General features: G+C 32.3%; 1 protein-coding gene across 1 annotated transcript; it reads left to right on the forward strand.

Annotated features, from left to right (window-relative positions):
* The first annotated feature begins 55 nt into the window (after positions 1-55).
* Positions 56-22,176, forward strand: LOC142335076 (uncharacterized). The gene is made up of 3 exons (XM_075383415.1): positions 56-225; positions 18,485-18,727; positions 21,980-22,176. The coding sequence occupies exons 1-3, from the start codon at positions 83-85 to the stop codon at positions 22,065-22,067; spliced, it is 474 nt and encodes a 157-aa protein (XP_075239530.1). The 5' UTR covers positions 56-82; the 3' UTR covers positions 22,068-22,176.
* The last annotated feature ends 621 nt before the right edge of the window (positions 22,177-22,797 follow it).

Genomic DNA, 22,797 nt, shown 5'->3' on the forward strand with positions numbered 1-22,797 from the left:
ATTTTTTGAAACTGATCCGGAATCAGGACATGACAAGGCAAATTTTGAGAAATATCCAGTGAAGTACAGAAAAAAGGCTTACATGGAGCTGAGACCCTGCTCTACAGATCAAGTGGCTATTTGTGGGGAACTTGAAGAAGCGAAGGGATCCCCCGTAATTGTCAAAACAGGACCTGGGATTGAAAACATTCACTTTTTAGGAGTAGTAACTTTTGCACATAACTCGTAAGTTGTTTTCAAAAACTCGTACAATTTCTTATTAAAAACATGCAACTGGTCCTGAGGGAAAAAGTTTTCTGAAAAGTTTGTGACCCTTATGACAGACTTCACTGTCTGTTATCCGGACTTCATCGTCTATTGTCAATAACCAGTCTTAGCTACTTGTTTTTCTAAGGTTTTCCTTGGCTTAGCTAGGTTTTTCTGCTACTTGTCTTTAAAATTTGTTTGTGTTTATTTTTAAATCAATTAGTACGAAAGATGTCATGTTAGACTGCAGACTATGTGCGAGCTCTCAAAATTAATCGACAAAGGTGTTTTGAGTTTAAAAATAGCAATAGTTGAAACTCATAATTGAAATAATCATGAAAATAATTGTTCTGATCAAAAGATAAACATATCACCGGGAAGAAACTATTTAGGTCTTTGGAAAAAATTAATTTGGTTTAACCAATGTAAGCATATTGTGATAATTATATTAAATAAATATAACAGCTCAGTTCATTGATAAAGAAACTTTTTCTCAAGTAGCGTTGAAAATGGATTTTTTTTAGTCGTTTTCCTCCTTTTCCATTCCAGACTGGTCTTTATATTTAAGCGTAGACGGGTAGAAAAAGAAACCAGTACAACCCTTTTAAATTTAAAGAAGCCCCTTTTGTCCAAGATATGAAATAGTACAATAAATAATTTAAGTATATATTTTTTGGTGTATTCAGATTTTCTCTACAAAAATTTTCGCTGCTGTGATTTGGAATAATTTTTTGTGTTTTGAACTTCAAACAACAACAAAAACTAAACTGGCCTGATTGCGAAATTTTACCAGCAAATGAGATCAGATTCTACTATAGCGCAATTCTTTCAAGAAACTTTTCATAAATTTTTGTTTTTCTTATGCCAATTACGGACAAGTCAATTTCCTTATCAAACTTCTGCAATTATTAAGCCTAATGAAAACGTATTATGTTTACAGAGAATGATTTTTAGGGCGTACAATTTTCAAACTTTAAGTTTAAAGTTTTTCAAACGCTTACTGAAGCTTTGAGTTTTGCCTGCATTTGTCTTTATATTTATGCTTAAACATGCAGACCAGAATGACGTTTTCCATTTAAAAAAATTGCTGTTGATGCAATGATGTGACAAAACGAATATTCATAAAAAACATTATTTTTTGAATATATGTGCTAAAATTTGAATTAAAACTTGACTTATACTTAGTTTTATCACATCATTGCATCAACAGCAATTTCTTTTTCTTGTTGGAAAACGTACCATCATTTTTGTAAACATGTATAAGTTTCCGGTGAATAGTTTATGGTTTCGATGGCTGCTACACCGTTTTTTCTCAAATTTTAAAAAAAACTTTTGCAGCCATTCGACTTATTTTGCTGTGATTTGACATAATACAAATAAACTATTGCCTCTTATGGAAATAAAATTAATTTTTTATTGCTTTCAGTTGATAGCTCATGGATTCGATGAAAATGAATAATTTTTTCTCAAGAATTACATTGTTCTTTATTGTTTGTTTGATTTCAAAGGTTTCAATTGATTTTTTTGATATTTTACTTTTGATACATGTTTTCGTCGATTTTTTACCTAGTTTAATTACGGACGGGTTCCAATTGTTTTCTAGCAACCAACTAGTTAATTCATAGGTAAACGTTTCACTGAATGATATTTTGCTTTTGTAACTGAATGATTTCAGAAAGAAAATTTTCAATGATTTTTTTGCTATATTTATTTTGTTTCGCTGTGTGTGATGTCTCGTAGGCTCAATAGTGCTAATTCTTATGGGTCCTCTCATGCAGCATTATATGTTCAAAAGATAGATCGCTCTTTTTTATCGTACTTTTTGCTCAATTTCTTTTTCGAATTTTTTTAAACTTACTGTTCTCTTCGTCAGTCGTTAGACAATTGAGCTAAAAATGTGGATAAATTGTGCGGAACATTAGGTGTCAATGCTTTTTACCATGTGAGAACTGCAGAATAGCAAAAATTTCGAACTAAATTTTAAAAGTTTTAATTTTTTTCCGGGATTTTAGCTTTTTAAAATGTGCATTTTCCTCAAATATGTCAGCACTTTGTGCTAAAGACGCTTCAACTTATAAAGAGTAAACCATACTTATTATCAAACAGAAAGCAAATTGTCGTGACAATTAAATTTAAGCATTATGGGATGTGTAAACTGACTGATATAAATAGCGTAGCTAAGTTGTGACATTAACAGAAAAAATTGGATTTTCGTTCACAAATGTGTCCCGTTTTTTTGCCTATTTATTCAGCCCCCTATGATATCACACCAAATTTAGCCTTGTATGTAATTGGTACTGATAACATCGGCAACACAACTATTTGACCATGCCTCTCGGTTTGTGACTATGACCCAACAGCCAGCGGGATATGATTAAAAACTATCGCACCGAAGCATGGGATTGAGTCATCAGCTAAAATATAACGAAACATGCTAGTTCCCCTTCCCTTATTTTCGCTGTAGCATGATAGAGTGGGGAAATGATACGACGTTAAAATATAACTGGTTAAGGAACTGGGGGGGGGGGGGGGGGGGAGGTGGAACCGTTAACAATCAATCAGTCAATTGGATTGAAATGAAAGGAAGCCTTTTTTAAAAATGCAGGCCCAGTGCAGTATGTTTACCACTAAGTCCTCAGGGGAAACTTGGGAAATTCACCATTCTCGGTTTTTCCTATTAAAATTTGCCACTTTGCCGTCGGGTAGTTACAGAAACTTCGGGGATACATCTATCTCAAGAATGTCTTTTCAGGCTTGGTTCCGATCAAACAAACCAGCAGGTGTAACATAATACGAAAAAAAGAAATAATATAGATAACATAATTTATATACTTTATATACTTCATAGACAACAAGTTGCGGATTATGAAGATATTTTGTCTCGGAATTTTGTCTCGAAAAATAGCAAAAAATGTTTCCGGAAATGGAGCTTATTTGATTTATAATCATATTCGATAAATAAACTTTCGACTAATTGATACATTTTGGTATTGGGAAGGATTTTGTTCTTTTGTTTATTATAATATGTACTATTTGCGACGCAGTTGTTCTACTCTGAACCAGTTGGAATTAATTTTGCGTGGAAATTAATGTTGGTCTTATATAACTTTGCTTTGCATTTAGCGTAAATCTTTAAACATAATTACACGTTCAATTTAACGCTGATCTCATATAAGTTAGCGATGAATTTAGCGCAGATCTTACATAATTTTGTGTTGAATTTGGCTTCAGATCTTAAATTAATATTAATAATAATAATAATAATAATAATAATAATAATAAAAATAATAATAGAAATAATAATGATAAAAATAATAATAATAATAATAATAATAACAAAAATAATAAAAATAATAATAATAATAATAATAATAATAATAATAATAATAATAATAATAAAAATAATAATAATAATAATAATAATAATAATAATAATAATAATAATGATAATAATAATAATAATAATAATAATAATAATAATAATATTAATAATAATAATAATAGTATTAATAATAATAATAATAATAATAATAATAATAATAATAATAATAATAATAATAATAATAATAATAATAATAATAATAATAATAATAATAATAATAATAATAATAATAATAATAATAATAATAATAATAATAATAATAATAATAATAATAATAATAATAATAATAATAATAATAATAATAATAATAATAATAATAATAATAATAATAATAATAATAATAATAATAATAATAATAATAATAATAATAATAATAATAATAATAATAATAATAATAATAATAATAATAATAATAATAATAATAATAATTGTGGAACCGTGGCACCCGTCTCCAGATGGAGAAGAAACTTGTAACCAAGATATATAAAGTATTATTTATAAACACTGATAAACTATACAAATTCATATATATTTTTCCTATAAACTATAGCTCATGATTATTGCAGAGCTACATTACTTTGATTAAACTTTATGTTCGTGAATAAACATCGCTGTACGTGATGAAAGTGTTAACGATGCAGTGACAAGTATCTGTCTGTTCTAGCTCTAAAGTGCGAACGCACAACAATGGTTAAGTGCAGTATTGCCTTTTCATGTGTTAAATAAAGCATCTCTCGTTCCAAGTGGAATGTAACGATTATTTCGTAATCACGTTTTATTACTCACTACATGGCGCAGTCAGCATTAAAATCTCCAATAGGAGTTCCCTTTTTTTGGGAGGCAGGAGCGAACCCAAACCAGGAATGGGCACAATGGTTCTCAACATTTAAACTAGCAGTAATGGCAAAGGAGAATCTAAAGGTAGAAAAATTGTTGAGGACAAAACCAACCCCAGCTGACTTGTTCTATCCTACTACCCCAAGCCTAGAAGACCCAAGAGCAAACAAAACAGAAGAAGAAGCAAGAAAACGAGGAATTAGGAACCAAAGAAGAAAGATCGACTGGGAGAATGAATGTAAAACAATAGAATTCAGAGGACCGTACGTTGACAGATATCCTGTGGACGAAGTCGATACAAAAATCAAAAGTCTTTTTTACTTATCAATTGGACAGGAAGGAACCCGACAGTACCATCAAAACAATCCCCACACGAAATTCGATACATGCAGCACATACGAATTCGCACACGAACTATCAATCACATTCACTAAACCCAGAAACACGAAATACGACAGATTCCAGATCATAAACGCAAGACAAGAACCTCATGAATCATTAGAAACATTCTACAGCAGACTAAGAGAACTAGGAGCTAAGGCAGCATTTGGAGCAGTCGAACAAGATCTAGTAAAAGACTTCTTTATAGGCAAAATGAACAACACAGCAATACAAATGGAACTCCTTTCGGAGATGAGAAAAACTGCACAAGCACTAAATTACGCATTAGCAAGAGAACTTGGACAACAAAACCAAAAAGAAATACTTAGATGAAACAACTCCAAGTGGAACACAACGGTAGCACACATGTCAGCTCGCAAAACAACAGGAGCAATACTACCCACACCTAACGCAAAGCAATATCCACAATGCTGGAGATGCGGAGGATCATTCACACCCAATCATAACAACAACTGCCCAGCAAAAAGGTCACAATGCAACATATGCAAAAAACCAAGACATTTTGCCAGAATGTGTAGATCACAAATTCCACCACTTCCAAAAAATAGAGGACAGTTTCAAAGACAAACCCAAAAAACAAGAAACGTTAAGAACATCAACGAAGAAGAAGAAAAAATAAAAGCACCACCACTGGAAGAGTAAGAAGAAAACGAAACAATTGACCTAGAACCTACCAAGTACATTACAGAACTTATGGAAGATTGGAACAACATAAACTACATAGAAAAAGAATTCAAGGAAATAAAAAAACCACGATCTCAACAACACAACTCAACAGGGAGAAATCATCATACAAACAACTATCAAGAATAATAACAAAGACACCGGATCAACACGTAGCTTCGTAGACATCACTACAGCAAATGAATTATTACAAAACAACAAAACAACAAACACAAGAATAATAACAAAGACACCGGATCAACACGTAGCTTCGTAGACATCACTACAGCAAGTGAATTATTACAAAACAACAAACACATGATACTAGAACCATACAAAGGACAGATGAAATTCAAATGTTTTAACAATCAAGACATTCCTATATTAGGAACTGCAATATTCTGGTGGTAAAACACAGATCACAAAATCTCATGGGCAGAGACGTACTGACTAAACTCGGACAAACAATGACCCAACAACAATCAGAAGGTAAGAAAGTATTTAATATTAACGAAAACATCATTGAAAAAAACATTACAAAATGGATTTCTAAAAAATACCCTCACCTCTTTACACGATTAGGCACAAGCAAAAACCATATTGCGAAATCAATTATGAAAAAGAAACACCAACTCAACACAAAGGAAGACGAGTACCCTTACACCTAATCGAAAAAGTAGAACACGAATTACAAAAATTAATTGATGACAACAAAATTATCCGCTCGGAGAAATGCCCGGAGGCTTTATTTATTAGCCCGGTTGTAATAACGGTTAAAAAAGACAAATCAATAAAAATAGCACTAGATTCGAAAGAACTAAACAAAGCAATCCACAAAAACAAATATCAAATGCAAAGCATCGACCATCTCACAGACTCCCTTGCAATGCAAATCGCATCAAACAAAAAGAATGAAGGACCCTGGTTGAGCAAAATAGACCTCAAGTATGCATATAGTCAAATACCACTGGACAACAGCATACCAGAACACTGTAATTTTAACAAACTTGGAGGTAAAGCAACCGGAACATATCGATTCATCAATGGATTTTACGGACTAACCGATATGCCGGCAACATTCCATAAAACAATAGACAAAACTCTAGAAGGATGAAAAAACTACTTTGCATTTCTAGACGTCATTCTAATCGCATTAAAAGGGAAACTAAAAGAAAACGAAGAAAGCCTAGACATAATACTAGACAGATTAAACAAAGAAGGTCTAGTTATTAGCTTACAAAAATGCGAATTTTGCCAAACCAATAATCGAATGGCTCGGTACTAAAATAACTCCACATGGAGTAACACCATAAATCACAAAAACCGAAGCACTACTAAAACTCGAACCACCTAAGACACTAAAACAATTGAGATCTTTTATGGGAAGCATACACCCCCTCACTAAATTCATCCCAAACTTGGCCGAAACATCAGAACCGTTACGCCCATTACTAAAAAAGGAAAAGACACATCATCCAATAAACTAAAATGGGAAGATAAACACTCAAAAACATTTTCAAACATCAAATTAAAATCGCAAACATCGTAGAAAACAAACACTACGATGCTAACCTTAGAGCAAAAAAAAAACAGAAAACGTTTGGCGTACTATTGCATTCGCAAGTAGATTCTTAAACCCTGTAGAACAACGATATAGTACAAATGAATTGGAACTACTAGCGGTAGTATGGTCTTTGGAACACTTTAAACACTATCTCCAAGGTTCGGAGTTCACACTCCAAACGGATCATCAAGCGTTATTAACAGCACTAAAAGAGAATAAAGGAAACAAAACCTACCAAAGTAGGTTAACACGGTGGGTCGATAGATTATTACGATTTAAGTTTAATATAGAACACATTCCTTGAATACAAATGGGATTTGCAGATTACTTTAGTCGCAATCCAAATGGAATTGCAAATCCCCCATCCGAAGAGGACACACACTTCGTAATGAACCAAATAAACGATTTTAATTTCACACTAATTAAAAACACGTTGCGCAGTAATCAGAGCAATGCTAATTATAGACCAAACAATTTCAACGCAAGAAAACAAACACACACGCTTTTTTCCATTCTCGCCATAGAAATCAGTCGCTGCATTTAAACACATTTAATTTCAAAACGTATAAATCAAATTCCGTTCAATCACTAATTAATCCTACAAGTTCTATATACAACTCTTTATCAAACTTTACAAAAAATCCTACAAATAGACTTAATCCAAATCAATTCATAAACGTTATTACTCGTAATAAACCGCAAATATAAACCTCAAATAGAACAATAGTTAGACGATACAGAGGACCTTACAAGAAAAAGACAAATTTACAAACAATGGAAAATCAACCAACAAGACCACCTCTAGTAACTATTAGTACACAGACGGAAGACAACGACAACATCGGAAAAGGACGTGAACCAATTCAACCCGACCTGCATGCACAAATATTCCCCCTCAGTTCCAACAGTGAAAGAATGCCAAACTATCGCAAGCAACTAGCAAGAGTTTTCGGGGAGGAGTTCCTGGCGGAAGCGACTAGAAAAGATCGCACACTTACACCCATTATCAAGATGATCAAAGACAAAGACTGGGAATCACTAAAGAAACCAAACAAATACTTCTACTCACTCCGCAAGGATCTAGCAATCACAGAATCCGGCTGCATGCTCTACGATAACAAACTAGTAATTCCACGAAATCTAAAAAAATTCGTAATTGACGCAATCCATCAAACACATCCCGGCCAAGCCGGCATGCTGAGTTTAGGAAACTTAATTTGGTTCCCCTGCATCCATCGCAGTGTAACATCAAAAGCCAAAGCCTGCGAGGAATGTACTAAGCAAGGTAAAAATTTAAAACCTTTAATACTAAAACAAAACTTAGGCAAACTTCCCCCATTGTTAGAACCAAACGAAGAACTCCAAATGGATTTTTCTGGTCCGATCCCGTTCAGAAATCACTCTGAAAATTACTATATACTAATATCAGTGGATAGATACTCTAGATTCCCCACGGCACAAGTATACAAAACTGCGACGCATCAACCGCAAGCGAGTATCTAGAAGAATATTGTAAATTTCATGGCATTCTCCGCTCACAAAGACGCGATCAAGCACAAGCTTTCAAATCTAGAGACTTTAATGTACATTGTAAAGACAATAACATTAAATTAATTTTAGCTCCAGCTGGAGACCACAGAGCAACGGGTTTGGTTGAACGACTAATTCAAACCATAAAACGCAAGTTAGGTGTAATGTCAATAGACCCACTATGGTCATCCGAAGATATATCAACTATCGTATCAAACATAATTCAAAACATCAGACTCATTCCAAAGAGAATAACAAAAATTACACCTTTTGAAGTTATCAAATATAGTATCAAAACCAAACAAACAAAACCTATCATAAAAACAAATCAAAATTTTGGCTTCAGATCGAAAATTACCCAAGCAACCAGTCCTATCACCGGCGGCCATCTGGGACATGGATCAGGACTCAGAACCAGAGCTGAACATCCAATACAGAGAAACAGCCAAGAAACAGTCACGACGTGGACTTAACATCGCCTCCGGAAGCGACGACTCCGAGAATGCGCCGCTGCTTAGCCCCACGCGCACTCCGGGTAAGATTATATCATCAAAACTTGAAATCACATTCGGAGATAAAGCATCAACAGTAATATATGGTAGAAAACAAATAGCACGAAAAACAATAGCACGAAAAGCACCTGAACCACGCGGAACGCTAAGACCACAATGGAACAAAATAGAAAATGGCACAATCACAAACTACTCACCAAACACAATCACACTCGACACTAACAATAGAAAAAAACAGTCATTAGGAAAAACGACCTAGCAATAGTCACTCAACCACTTCCCCCACAACAAAAACAACCACCACCACCAAAATATTAATTCATATGGTAGCATGTAAGTCACTGAGGGAGTACAATAAAAACAATTCTGTTTAGAGGAAAAGAGACAAGCAAAACAAAAGCAACAACAATTACTTCAAGGACCAAGCACTTCAGAATCAAGAACTCCAGACGGAGAAGACAATTTGTACAGTCATGAGCAAATTGTATTCATTGCTAAGAAAAACCAACGAGCAGAGCAACAGAAATGGAGAACCAACAAAAACGCCAAGTAAACGTCAAGAAACAACAACCAGGCCAACCGCAGGGCAACAAACAAGTATCCCCACGCAGACGTAGTAAACATATTATGCCTTCAAAAAACACACAACAGAAAAAACCCATAAAACGAAAACTTAAACAGAACCCTAGCGATACGTTCCTAGCTAAATCCAGAGCAGCAGCACTCAACCAATCAAGAATCCATATGGAGAAACAACTAAATGGATCTTTCATAATAATAAACGAAGAAGAGATACTAAAGTCACCAATTGTCGAGGTCATCACAATATCGGACTCAACTAAGGATCCAAAAGCCGGAACCAAGTGGAACAAATACGTTTAAGAAATCAAAGAATATAATACCAACATCACGTTCCAAGACAGCAACAGAGAATGTACAAGTTAAAGAGGACAAACCAAAAGAAGTTCACACAATGAACAAAACGAGGAACACTTTCGGCAACAGCGTCCCCGGGGAAGAATTCCATATCCGATATCAAACCGGGCGACTTCTACGAGGAAGAATTTCATGAATGAAAATCTTCGCGGCGGCTGGGGGAGTTTGGTACAGTGGCAACCATCTCCAGATGGAGAAGAAACTTGTACCCAAGATAAATAAACTATTATATATAAACACTGATAAACTATACACATTCATATATATATTTCCTATAAACTATAGTTCATGATTATAGCGGAGCTACATTTCTTTGGTTAAACTTTATGTTCGTGAATAAGCATCCCTGTACGTGATGAAAGTGTTAACGATGCAGTGACAGATATCTGTCTGTTCTAGCTCTAAAGTGCGAACGCACAACAATGGTTAAGTGCAGTATTGCCTTTTCATGTGTTAAATAAAGCATCTCTCGTTCCAAGGGGAATTTAATGATTATTTCGTAATCACGTTTTATTACTCACCACAATAATAACAACAGTAATAATAATAATAATAATAAAAATAATAATAATAATAATAATAATAATAATAATAATAATAATAATAATAATAATAATAATAATAATAATAATAATAATAATAATAATAATAATAATAATAATAATAATAATAATAATAATAATAATAATAATAATAATAATAATAATAATAATAATAATAATAATAATAATAACAATAATAATAATAATAGTAATAATAATAATAATAATAATAATAATAATAATAATAATAATAATAATAATAATAATAATAATAATAATAATAATAATAATAATAATAATAATAATAATAATAATAATAATAATAATAATAATAATAATAATAATAATAATAATAATAATAATATTAATAATAATAATAATAATAATAATAATTAGTAATAATAATAATAATAATAATAATAAAAATAATAATAATAATAATAATAATAATAATGATAATAATAATAATAATAATAATAATAATAATTATAATAATAATAAAAATAATAATAATAATAATAGTAATAATAATAATAATAATAATAATAATAATAGTAATAATAATAATAATAATAATAATAATAATAATAATAATAATAATAATAATATTAATAATAATAATAATAATAATAATAATAATAATAATAATAATAATAATAATAATAATAACAATAATAAAAATAATAATAATAATAATAATAATAATAATAATAATAAAAATAATAATAATAATAATAATAATAATAATATTAATAATAATAATAATAATAATAATAATAATAATAATAATAATAATAATAATAATAATAATAATAATAGTAATAATAATAATAATAATAATAATAATAATAATAATAATACTAATAATAATAATAATAATAATAATAATAATAATAATAATAATAATAATAATAATAATAATAATAATAATAATAATAATAATAATAATAATAATAATAATAATAATAAAAATAATAATAATAATAATAATAATAATAATAATAATAATAATAATAATAATAATAATAATAATAATAATAATAATAATAATAATTGTTGTGTAGAGAAAGTTTAGAAGTAAAAAGTGCAAGAGAGAATCTTGAACTGTTTTTTATCGCGTTCAGGCAGATCTGCGATTGTGTGTTTTGACACCTATCGGTCAATGACTAAGTACCAGTTGGTACTGTGTTTAACGGCTAACAACGCTAACACTCAAGATTTACAAGTCCTCTCCAAATGGTGAGGTGTTAACAGGCATCAAGTAGCAATATGAAACTAAAGAAGTATGATCTCCGGTTGGAGGTAACAAGATATAAATAAATATGTAAATAGCTAAACAGTGTTTATAATAGTAGTTGGTATGCTTGGTTGCTTTAGGTGGAATCCTCCACCACACTCCCCTCTCTGCTATTCTTTGGTTTTAGTCAAAGAGTTTATCGAGGGCGGCCGTTTCTTCCGTATTCAGAGACGATATCGAGCTAACTGTCGCGGAGTCGCAGTTGTCTTCTTCCATGTGTACTATTTCGACGGGTTCGTCGATGTTGTCGCGTTCTTCCGGCATGTCTTTGTGCTTATCTTGGTTATCTGTTTTAATGTTTTTGTTTAAGTCTCTTGTTGGTTGCTCTACCAGTTGGCAAACTCCGGATGGTGTGTCAGAGTCAATGTTGATTGGTTGTTTGTTTGTTACCAGTTGGTTGTTGTTTGCAGTGTCGTCTTTAAAATAATAAAAAATAATAAAAATAATAACAATAATAATAATCATAAAAACAATAACAATAGCCGGGAACGTGCACGACGCAAAAAGTCTAATGTTATTAATTTCAAACACCAACTTGTTTAGAGTAGAGCAACTGGAATTTTGCGTCGCAATTAGTACATATTTCAATAAACAAAAGAACAAAAACCTACCCTATACCAAAATGCATCAATTAGTCGAAAACTTGACTTATCGAATTTGATTATAAATCAAACAAGGAGGCTCGTTAATGTGAGTTAGCACATGGTGTTCCGACCCGAGCTCATCTACATTTTTGACTTAAATGTCAACCAAATGAAGAGATAACAAAAACAGATGTTCGAAATAAAAAAAATTGTTACAAAACCTAAATATCTATTGGATTACTTAATGCCATGCCCCATTACAACACTCACGAGTTCTGCCCTTAAAAAGACTACGAGAAAAAAAACAAACTACAAAACAAGCAAAAACAAACATTTCAAGTTAAAAACTCAATATCTAAACTTAAAAGCACCTAGTAACACTGTCAAAGTGCAATCAGATAAAACCATAACAAAGTTACTATCTCTTAACTATACAGCAGATGAAGACTTTCTATATTGAGACTAGGTAACAAGTCGTCAAAGAGAAGAAATAATGATGCAAAATTCAAAAATCGATCATTGTTTTTAAACAAAATATTTTCAAAAGTCTTTAAAATCATTAGCTTATTACAAAATAATTCTGGGTAAAAATAATAAGTCAAAATGAAAGCAATTGGACCTTTCTTTGGTTAGTCTAAGCCATGGAAGCGGAATAAAGATACAGGAAATGTAAAAAAATTACAAACAATTTGCGAAAACACAAATTTTCGAAGCCATCAAAATCATTAGCTATTATCTGAATAAAATATTTTTTTCATTTTTTATTTATACTAATTCAGCTGAAATTATACTGAAAAAGATAAGTTCAATTGGGCCACAATTGAAAATCATTAGGATCTGGTATTACGCGATTGGGATCTGTTATTACGCGGAAGAGAAAAAGAAAAAAATACATTACTCACACAACTCTTTTTTTTTAAAAACGCATATTGTCCAACAAACAAAACATCAGTTACGTCATAATATCAGTAAACATTTTAGTTTTTGAAATACAAGGAATTTTATGGAACATCTTGATGATGAGAATAAATTACAAGTTGACGAAAAGAAAAACAAAAACTAAAAAAAAATGAAAAAATTTCGAAAAAGTATAATATCAAGAACTTCATGACTATTCGCTATCGAGTAACAAAATTAGTAACAAATTTAGACTGCTTCAAGTAACAAAATTAATTCATTGTTTATTTACAAGCCTATGAGATAGGTCAGCATTTTACGGCTACATAAAGAATAAAAAAACAGGCAAAAACAGCAAATGAAAAAAAATGAGCGAGAAAAGTGTCGAGTGAAAAGCCATAAATAAACTAAAAGTTTCAGAAAATATTTTCTATTTCAATTGAATTTTTAGCAGCAATGAGATTCTTCTTTTGTTAAATATTTGACTTCAAAAAATCAACAAATACGAACAAATACCTTAAAACCAGGAAATTTTTGAGAAAACCCGTAGTATCAACACCATCAAATTCAATAGATTTCAACGGAAGCCAAAAAATACGCTAGACTATGCCTCGATGGGGTGACAAAAAAATTTTTCATCTAAAAGTTATCAAACAGACATTCCAGCAAATCACTGACTGTAAAAAAAACAACAAATACAGTCAAAATCCAAAAAATCAAGAGAAAAGAGCAAGAAGAAAATGTCGGGGTCATTTAAACCATAGGCTTTTCTCTGAAAACATTATCTATGTTCCACTGACCGTCTTTTCTAAATCTACAAGAGCTATCAATATTAAAATAAGGTGATAAAATTCAACAAGGAACCAGGATTACAAAAAATATGCAAAATTTAAAAAATTATGAAAACTCGTGCATGGAAGTCATAAAACCAACCAATAGTTAGAAGATAAATTCGCTAACTAGACAAATTGTGGCTGAAATAGAAAAAAAAGAGACTCGACATCACTGATACTGATTTACAGCTCCCGAAGAAAAATTTGCGATTGATTAATGTTCAGAAAGATTTTCGAAAAAATATTTTCAAATGTCTTGACAGCCATTAAACTCAATAGCTTTCAACAGATGTCAATAAATACGATGAGTTACGCCTCGATGGGAAGACAAAGATGTTTGTCAAGCGTATCTAATCAATAAGAAATCCCAATAAGTCCCAATCAAAACAACAAAATATATTGGCAAAGACCAAAAAATCAGTAGAAAAGTAAGAGAGGAAAGTGTCGAAGCCAATTAAACCATAATTTTTTTCTCTGAAAATTTTATCTATGGTCCAAGAAAGACTTTTTTATGCAAGTTGGGGCTATCAATACTTATATAATGTAATAAAAATTCAAAAAGAACCAATAATACGAAAACATCCAAAAATTTGTAAAAAATTTCGTGAAATCTTATGGCTTTGGAGTCAAATGACCAATAGCTAGAAGACAATACTGCTGACAGGATTAATTTCGGTTCCATTAGGAAGGAAGGTGGTACTGTAATTATTGAGGCTGACTTACAAATCACGAAGATAAGTTTATGATTGTTTAAGGTTGAAAAAAATTCCGAAAATTTGTTTTCAATGTCTTAACAGCCATTAGTTGTCCATTTAAAGCTCTAAATAGGTTCACTTAATGCTCAATACGAAACCTATTGCCCTTTTAGTCAATGATTTTATGCCATTGGACTCCAAAATTTTTCTAAAACCTAAAAATGAAAGTCAAAATTTCAATTAAAATTACGAAAACTCAGAGTCGAAGCAAAAAAAACATGAGTGGTTCCTTGAAAACGAATTTTTTTATCATTGGGCATCATTTGACTGTACATGTTTTTTGTTATTAATTGAACCTCGATCTGAAAAGTGAGTAGTCTCACAGTGACTAAAAAACAAAAAAGATAGGAAAATTTTTCTAAAAATAACAGCACTTGAATTGAATTCGAATTTTTTTGATAGTAAATATTGTTATCAGACCAGAACTAGCCTTTTTATCGTCTTTCGTTTATTAGTAAGACAAAATTGTTGCATATTGTAGCCTGAAATATAATTTTGAATTAATATTTTTAATAGAAAAGATCTAAATTTACACTAAAGTTACACTATAAGTGAACAAAATCATGCAAAGATCTCGTGTTCAAACAAAACTTTAAACCTCGATAACTCATCGAAAATTACGATATTCAAAAAAATCTTTTTATTTTCCAAATCTAAGCTGGGTGAGCTTTTTAATGATACCACTAACATTTCTCTACGATGAATATATCGATCGGTCAAAATTTACTGAACAAAAAAAAACATAGCCGGTAGAATACCGGAAACGACAGGGCTGACTTATATAGGAACAAAAAATCTCGAAATGACCTCTTCACCTTGAACATTACCAGCAGTTCCTAATTAATCTACACTACAAACGAAGCTACTGTTAAAGTCCAATGTTCGAAAACAGAAGTCAACAATCAAAAACGGAGGTAATTGCTCAATCAGAATGATGTCAAATTTCAAGTCATGAACAAACTTGCTTTCTGCTAAAAAATCCTGTAGAATATCAAAACTCCTCTTCGAGTCGTAAAAACACCTATAGAATCTCAATACTTCTCTTCGAGTTGTAAAAAAACCAAACCACCGCATAGCTACAAAAAGAGCCTTTTTTTTCTAAGAAGTCGGTTGTTCGACAGGTAGGGTCATTTTATACCCTGCACAACAAAGCTCTTCAATTTTGTCAACAATTATCTGCTCTTTAAACTAAACTAAAAAGGAATCTGTTATTTAAATGTTAGGGAATACACAGTCATATTAATAGCCGGGCATTTCAACGTTGAGTTTTTTCTAAATTTTGAAAAGCTTGCAAAACTATGCCTGACGCAATTGTTTTGGCTTCAAAATTCCGGAGAATGAGCGCTTTTATTGTTATCGTCAGTGGTTTCATCTAACCGTTTCACCTCAATTTAATTTACCCCCCCCCCATATTTTAACTTCATCTGTTTTCACCCTACAACAGTTGACCACATACGTTTATCATCCCATTTTTTGAGCCATTTTCAACACTACGAAATAAAAATTATAACGAAAAACAAAACAATACTAGTTATCATTTGATTTTAAAAAAACACTAGTCGTTTTGAGACAATTAGGTATTTTTTGACGTCAAAATTTGACTTCGTTAGATCTCGCAAAGTTTTGAGCATTTAAATTTAATTTTTAGTCAAAATTCACAATGTTGTAACTAGATAGAGATTCAAATGAAGATTGTATTACTATATCAAACCTTAAAATTAGTTGCTCAAAATTGTGAAAAAAATGTAGTTGAGGCCGCGTGATTGAATAGGAAGCAAGATAAGAGAAAATGAATGTGCTGAAAAACACAGCCATTAAAATAGCCGCGAGCCGAAAAGTTTTTCTATATTCTTTTTTTTCTGTGAAATCGGATCTTCGCCAAATCTGATTACTTTATTACCCTGCGTAACTATGCTTTTCAATTCTGTCAACGACATTCTACTCTTGCCACCAAACTAAAAAAGGCTCAATCTTTTTACAATTAGGAAAGACACTGTTGTTAGAATTGTCGGACTTTTAACGTTTGTGTCTTTCTTAAATTAAAAAAACTCGACTAATTTAGGTCTTGAACAGTTATTTCAGCTCCAACTTTACGGATTTTGAGGGCGTTCGTTGTTCTCGTCAGTGTTTCCATCTCTCCATTTAACCCCAATTCATTTTACATTATACTCGAATCGTCGTGCAAAATAATCTCTACTCTGACTTGGACAAAATCAGAATATCGAAAAAAAAACTAGAAATAACAAAAATAGTAGACCAATATAACATAAAAACAGCTAAATTTTTTTTCATTTGAGGGGTGTGGGTAGGTGCTGCTCGTGGTGGTGGTGGGGATGATTGGTAGGTGGGGGCAGGTAGGTGGTGGTGGGGGCAGGTAGGTGGTGCTGGGGGGGGGGGGGGGTGCGGGGGCGGTGGAGGGGTTGGAGTAGGTAGGTGTGTGTGTGTGGGGGGGGGGGTAGATAGGTGGTTGGGGGGTTGTGAGGTGTAGTTTAGATAATTAGGGGTGACTGATATAGAAACAAAAAATCTCAAAATGACCTCTTCACCTTGAACATAACCTGCAGTTCCTAATTACTCTCTTTTACAAACCAAGCTACCGTTAAATTCCAATGTTCGAAAACAGAAGTCAACAATCAAAAACGGAGGTAAAAGCTCGAATAGAAAGAAGTCAAAATTCAAGTCATGAACAAACTTGCTTTCTGCTAAAAAAACCCTCTAGAATCTCAATACTCCTCTTCGAGTCGTAAAAAAACCCATTTGAGTACGTAGTTCCTCCCCCCACAACAGGGGTCGGAACAATAAGCTCCATTTCCGAAAACAAACCTTTTTTTGCGCAGAAATGTTTATGATTCAACGCAAAAACATTAAAGATCTGAAGCCAAATTCAACGCAAAATTTTGTAAGATCTGCGCTAAATTCATCGCTAACTTATATGAGATCAGCGTTAAATTTAACGCAAAATTATGTAAGATTTACGCTAAATTCGACACAAAATTATTTAAGATTTACGCTAAATGCAATGCAAAATTTTGTAAGATTTACTCTAAATACAAAGCAAAGTTATATAAAACCAACAATAATTTCAACGCAAAATTATGTAAGATGTACGCTCAAGAATAGATCATACATAAATTCAACCCATTCATACATAAATTCAACCCATTTTCTTATCGATGATACCTGTTCCCTGATTATGATAATCTCAGTAACAAAGCACGTGTCATTTTACAGTAAATTGGGATCCTTTTCCGTTCTTACCCCCCCCCCCCCCGCTTAGTGGGTGCTTATTATTTGCCATATTTTTATATAATGATATAACATGTAACAGCACGTGCTGGGTAACTTGGGGGGTGCATAACGTAGTGGGGGGGGCACAAACGGAAAAGATCCGTAAATTTTTATGTAAAATTATGGCACGTGCGTCTAGCAGCAGGCGCAATAGTATGCACAATGCACACAGTAACCGGGTTGGCACAAACGGAATATATCCATAATATTTTTTAGCCCGCTCACTGCAATTCAAAGCAGTTCTGATGAATCGCGTGAGTCACATTTGCCATACTTCAGAAGCCAAATTTACGCTCTTCATGCTGCCACAATATATCGTCACGGTTCCTTCTTTGACAGAATAATCAGAAATCCAAATGACAAAGAAGCCGATGTTAAACGCTATTTTGAGATCATTGATATGAAGTTGTCCGAACTGGAAGATTACAAAGATGTTTTTGCTACAACACGGAGGATGAGGTGATTGATTGTTTCGGACCAATAGCTGTAGTTTTTTTCCTATGAACCATTTCCTATTAGATAGCTCAAAATTCTACTGATAGCTCTTCTAACGGTTGTTAAAACAAATGAAGTTTAGGCGGAAACTGCTCAAGAACCATCTAATTTTTTTTTAATTCTACAAAAATTTCCTTTTTTGTATTTGTGCAAAAATTTCTCTCTTAATTCGTTGAAAAAAAAGTTTTTGCTGAGAACTCCGATTTCTTTAGTCTTGTATTGTTAGAGATTGGTGTTTTATGGTGAAAGATATCTCTTACATTCAAATGTATTTTTTACTTAAATCCAACAATCTGTGAGTCATGCCTAGTAAAATGGCCAAACAGCTCGACTGGACAAATTTGCATTCTTTGCATTTTTGATAAAGTTTTTTTTACAAGTTATTGCAAGTTCGATTTTGACAAGAGAAAATTTTCAAATATTTACAAACTTGTCAATTTTTCAAAACAAATTCTAACAATAGTTGTCAGCTTAATTATATATTTTTGGACTCACGAACTCTAATTAAACTAATTAATAGTTGATTGTGATTAAAACGCTAAAATAACGTTACGCTTTATATGACCGTAAAATTGGTGAGCAACTTTGCATTCATTTGTAAGTTGAATTCACAAACAACCCTTGTATATGTATTCTTGATTGCCACTTGTGTACAAAGTCTACTTTAAATTTCTTTGTTTGAACTTTGAAACTTATATCTGAGAAACCGTAAGCAGAGTTCACATTAAATAAAATTTTTAAAGCACTTACGAAAAGTGGCAAGTAGATTTCACACTCTCAAAGCAAGTACTTTTAAAATCTTAGGATAATTAGATTCCGACCGCTTTTAATTTGAAATCCACACTTAAAGTAATTGAAGTTCACGCTTGGTGTAATTAATGTTCATGCCTTTAATTTTTACAGCTTTCATGTCAGCAAATTTTTGAAAATTAAATTCATTAAAATTCATGTTTGGTAACAAAATTTCAAAAGTTTTGTAATTAAATTTCATGCTTAGTGTAATTGTAGCTCACATTCCATTCCTATTCTTCTTTTCTATTGACAGCTAGTAAAGTTTTTAAAAATCAATAATTTAAAAATATTGGGAGGAAGTTGACCTTTCAAAATTTGAAATACTTTTGAAAAAAATTAATTTGAAAAAAGCTATGAAAAATGCAGTTTCAATGTTTCTGGATCAATCGAACAAATGTACGAACAACATTGGAAAGTAAGCAACATCACTTTTATCTTGACTGCACTCCAAAATTTTGGATGTGACAACATTATTAGAATTAACAGGAAAAGAATTTCAATTTGTTGAGCTTCATAAATTTGATTATTTTCACAAATATCACTCAGCGGCTGTTTAATTCTTTTGACTCTACAATTGAATTTTTAAATTCTATTTCTTGTTGTCTTTTTTTATGCATTTCATATATTCTCCTCATTAAACTGCTCTCAATGCAAATAAACAAAATGCAACAGTCAATACAGTTCATTAACGATAGCAGTTCATTGAATATCCCTCCGAGTGATTGTTTCACAATTGTCCCTCAACTATTGAGGAACATTGACAGACTCATTTTTTGAAACTTATGGCGCAGCTGTTCAAAATTATCGGAAATTATGGATCAATTTTATGCAAAAAAACATCAACAATCATTTCTATCAGTCTTACTTCCACTTTTCCATAACTGAGATTGGTTGAAAGCATTTTGTCACAAATATTTCTCAGTCTTTGGCTATTTATTTTTATTTGAAGAAAAATGAAGAATGACAGAGATCATTCGAAAGAAATTGACACAAACATGTTGCAGAAACAGAATTTGCCCAATTCCACAGAGAGTTCTTCCATTCCCAGTGATGCGTCTGAAAGCATGGAAGCAGCTTTAACTGGCCAAGCAAAACCGGCCAAGCAAAACCGGTTTTGCTTGGCCAGTTAAAGCTGCTTCCATTAAAACTTTCTGAAAACCGGCCAAGCAAAAAAATCTTTGCCGAAGAAGAAATACAACCAAAACGCTGACTATTCAGTAATTTTGTTTCCTTTTTTTTAATAAAATTTTAAACTGCTTGATTTTCACTTCAATGTATTTTGTTCGGCTTCATTTTTTGCCATTAATTTTATACGCTTCATTTTTACATCATTGTTTTGCTTCACTGCTTCTATATAATTTTGATCCAAATCTTCATATTCTTTTTGATTTGTTTCCCGTCTGGTTTAACTTAGTAGTGTTATTAGAATGATTATAGCAATATTAGTATATAAATTAGTATGATATACGTAATCACTGTGATTTTTGTGTTTCGTGAACAAAAAGCCAGTTTAAGCCGTTTAATGAGGGAAGTTTGTGAAATTATTCTTGTCATACAATAACTTAAAGTTTGTTTTTGGATTAAGTTTTGTCCATATAAGTTGTTCAATTTTCATGCTCGTGAACTCTGCTTACCTTGTGAAATTTAACTACACTATTTTTTTTAAAAAATTGCAAAGCTGGATTTTAAAATGTCCGGCTCAAAATGTAAGTAAATCCCGCGCGAATTGTTCTTTTGAAAGATAGCAAGTAGATTTCAAAACCCCCGTAGAGCACAAAAATTGCTTGAGGGTCAATTAATGCGTAATGAATGTTTGGGCTGGCATCGTGCTAGGGGCGCTTTTTTTCTGCGATTACTGCCAGCTTACCCAGGCTGAGGTCCTAGACCAAAAATCGATATGTCCAGACCATCCCAGAAGAAAATTATCCATGTCAGGACCGTCCCAGACAGAAACTACCTATGTTTAGACTTGCGCTCATATTCCTTCTCAAGCGTTCATTTCGGTCTGGACATATCGAATTTCGGTCGGAGACTTCAGCGGTTTGTAAATTGATTTTTTTAAAAATTTTTCTTGTCACCCAAGTGTTATGTCATAGCCAACAGAGCCCCGGCACACGCGCTGGATCAATAGTTAGATAGATGCCTGCTAACTTTTTGTAATACATATGCGACAAATTTATTTACGATTTCAGCCGACATTAAGAGCAAAGCTCAAATGCAAAGGTAGTTGAAAAGGGAATTAAGAAAACATAGTGTGCGATTTTGATAGGAGTTGAATGCAATATTACACTACTCTCACGTTATCTAGCAAGTAAATTGGTGAGGTAAGTTGGGGGGGGGGGGGTGGGGTGTGGTGGGGTGGGGTGGGGTGGTGTTAAATCGATTAAGTGAAAATTCTAAGACACTCACCTCAACCATGAAAAGGCTGCCGACTGTACAAACATTGCAAAGATCTAGAAGTTCTGCTTATTCATTCTGCAAGCGGCTACGATTTTGTTCCTCCTCAAGATAAACAAATGTTGGCAAGGAAATTACCTCATAAGATCGGAAGAAAAACATCAAAGGTCAGAAGAAGTGGATAAATGCATCTCTGATCAACACTGTGACATTTTTTGTCGTGATTGAGTGTCGAATTGGTTTTGGGTAATGACTAAAGGCGCTGATTTCATAAAAATACAGAGAAATTATATAAAAGATATTTTTTTTCTAATTTGAATTTTTTTTTTGAAGAATATGTCATTTTTTGTACCTGATGAAGCAACACTGATAGTAAACTTATTGTAGGGTTCGTGTGATGTGATAAGCGTGATAGGACGTTGGCTTTAGAGAAAGTCAAACAATGTTGTTTCAAACACTATTCAAAAACAGATACGAGGAATCGTTTTTTGCTCAGGCTTCGAAATCAGACAATCTCAAGATCAACATAGAGCTTCGTAGATGGGTTCACATACTCAGCGTCAAGTGATTTATTTAACAGTATCGCAGTCCAGTCTATAACGCCAGACCCAGCATTCGAAGGTCTCTACAGGGGCCGCCATTCTTCCAGCCCCGGACTTGAGTCTCAGGGCATTTCAGCGCTGAACCAGCATAATTCAAGAGTCAAAACGTAATTCAGTTCTAAAACATTGCATATCCAGAACATTTTAGGTGCAGTTTTTCTGCATTATGATTACATTGAGGTCATAGAGTTCGCCCAGGCTAAGTTTATCCTGTATAGTCTGAAAAATACTCATACCCCAAAA

Source organism: Convolutriloba macropyga, chromosome 2, assembly GCF_964194025.1.
Source record: "Convolutriloba macropyga chromosome 2, txConMacr16.3, whole genome shotgun sequence".
In the NCBI taxonomy this organism is placed as follows: domain Eukaryota; kingdom Metazoa; phylum Xenacoelomorpha; order Acoela; family Convolutidae; genus Convolutriloba; species Convolutriloba macropyga.

What these genes read in the sequence shown, in the direction of transcription:
- LOC142335076 (XM_075383415.1), top strand. Translation starts at nt 83, where the DNA reads ATGGAGCTGAGACCCTGCTCTACAGATCAAGTGGCTATTTGTGGGGAA. An exon ending in GTAACTTTTGCACATAACTC is followed by an intron (nt 226 to 18,484) that starts GTAAGTTGTTTT and finishes AATATTTTTTAG; the next exon opens with CCCGCTCACTGCAATTCAAA. An exon ending in GCTACAACACGGAGGATGAG is followed by an intron (nt 18,728 to 21,979) that starts GTGATTGATTGT and finishes AACCATGAAAAG; the next exon opens with GCTGCCGACTGTACAAACAT.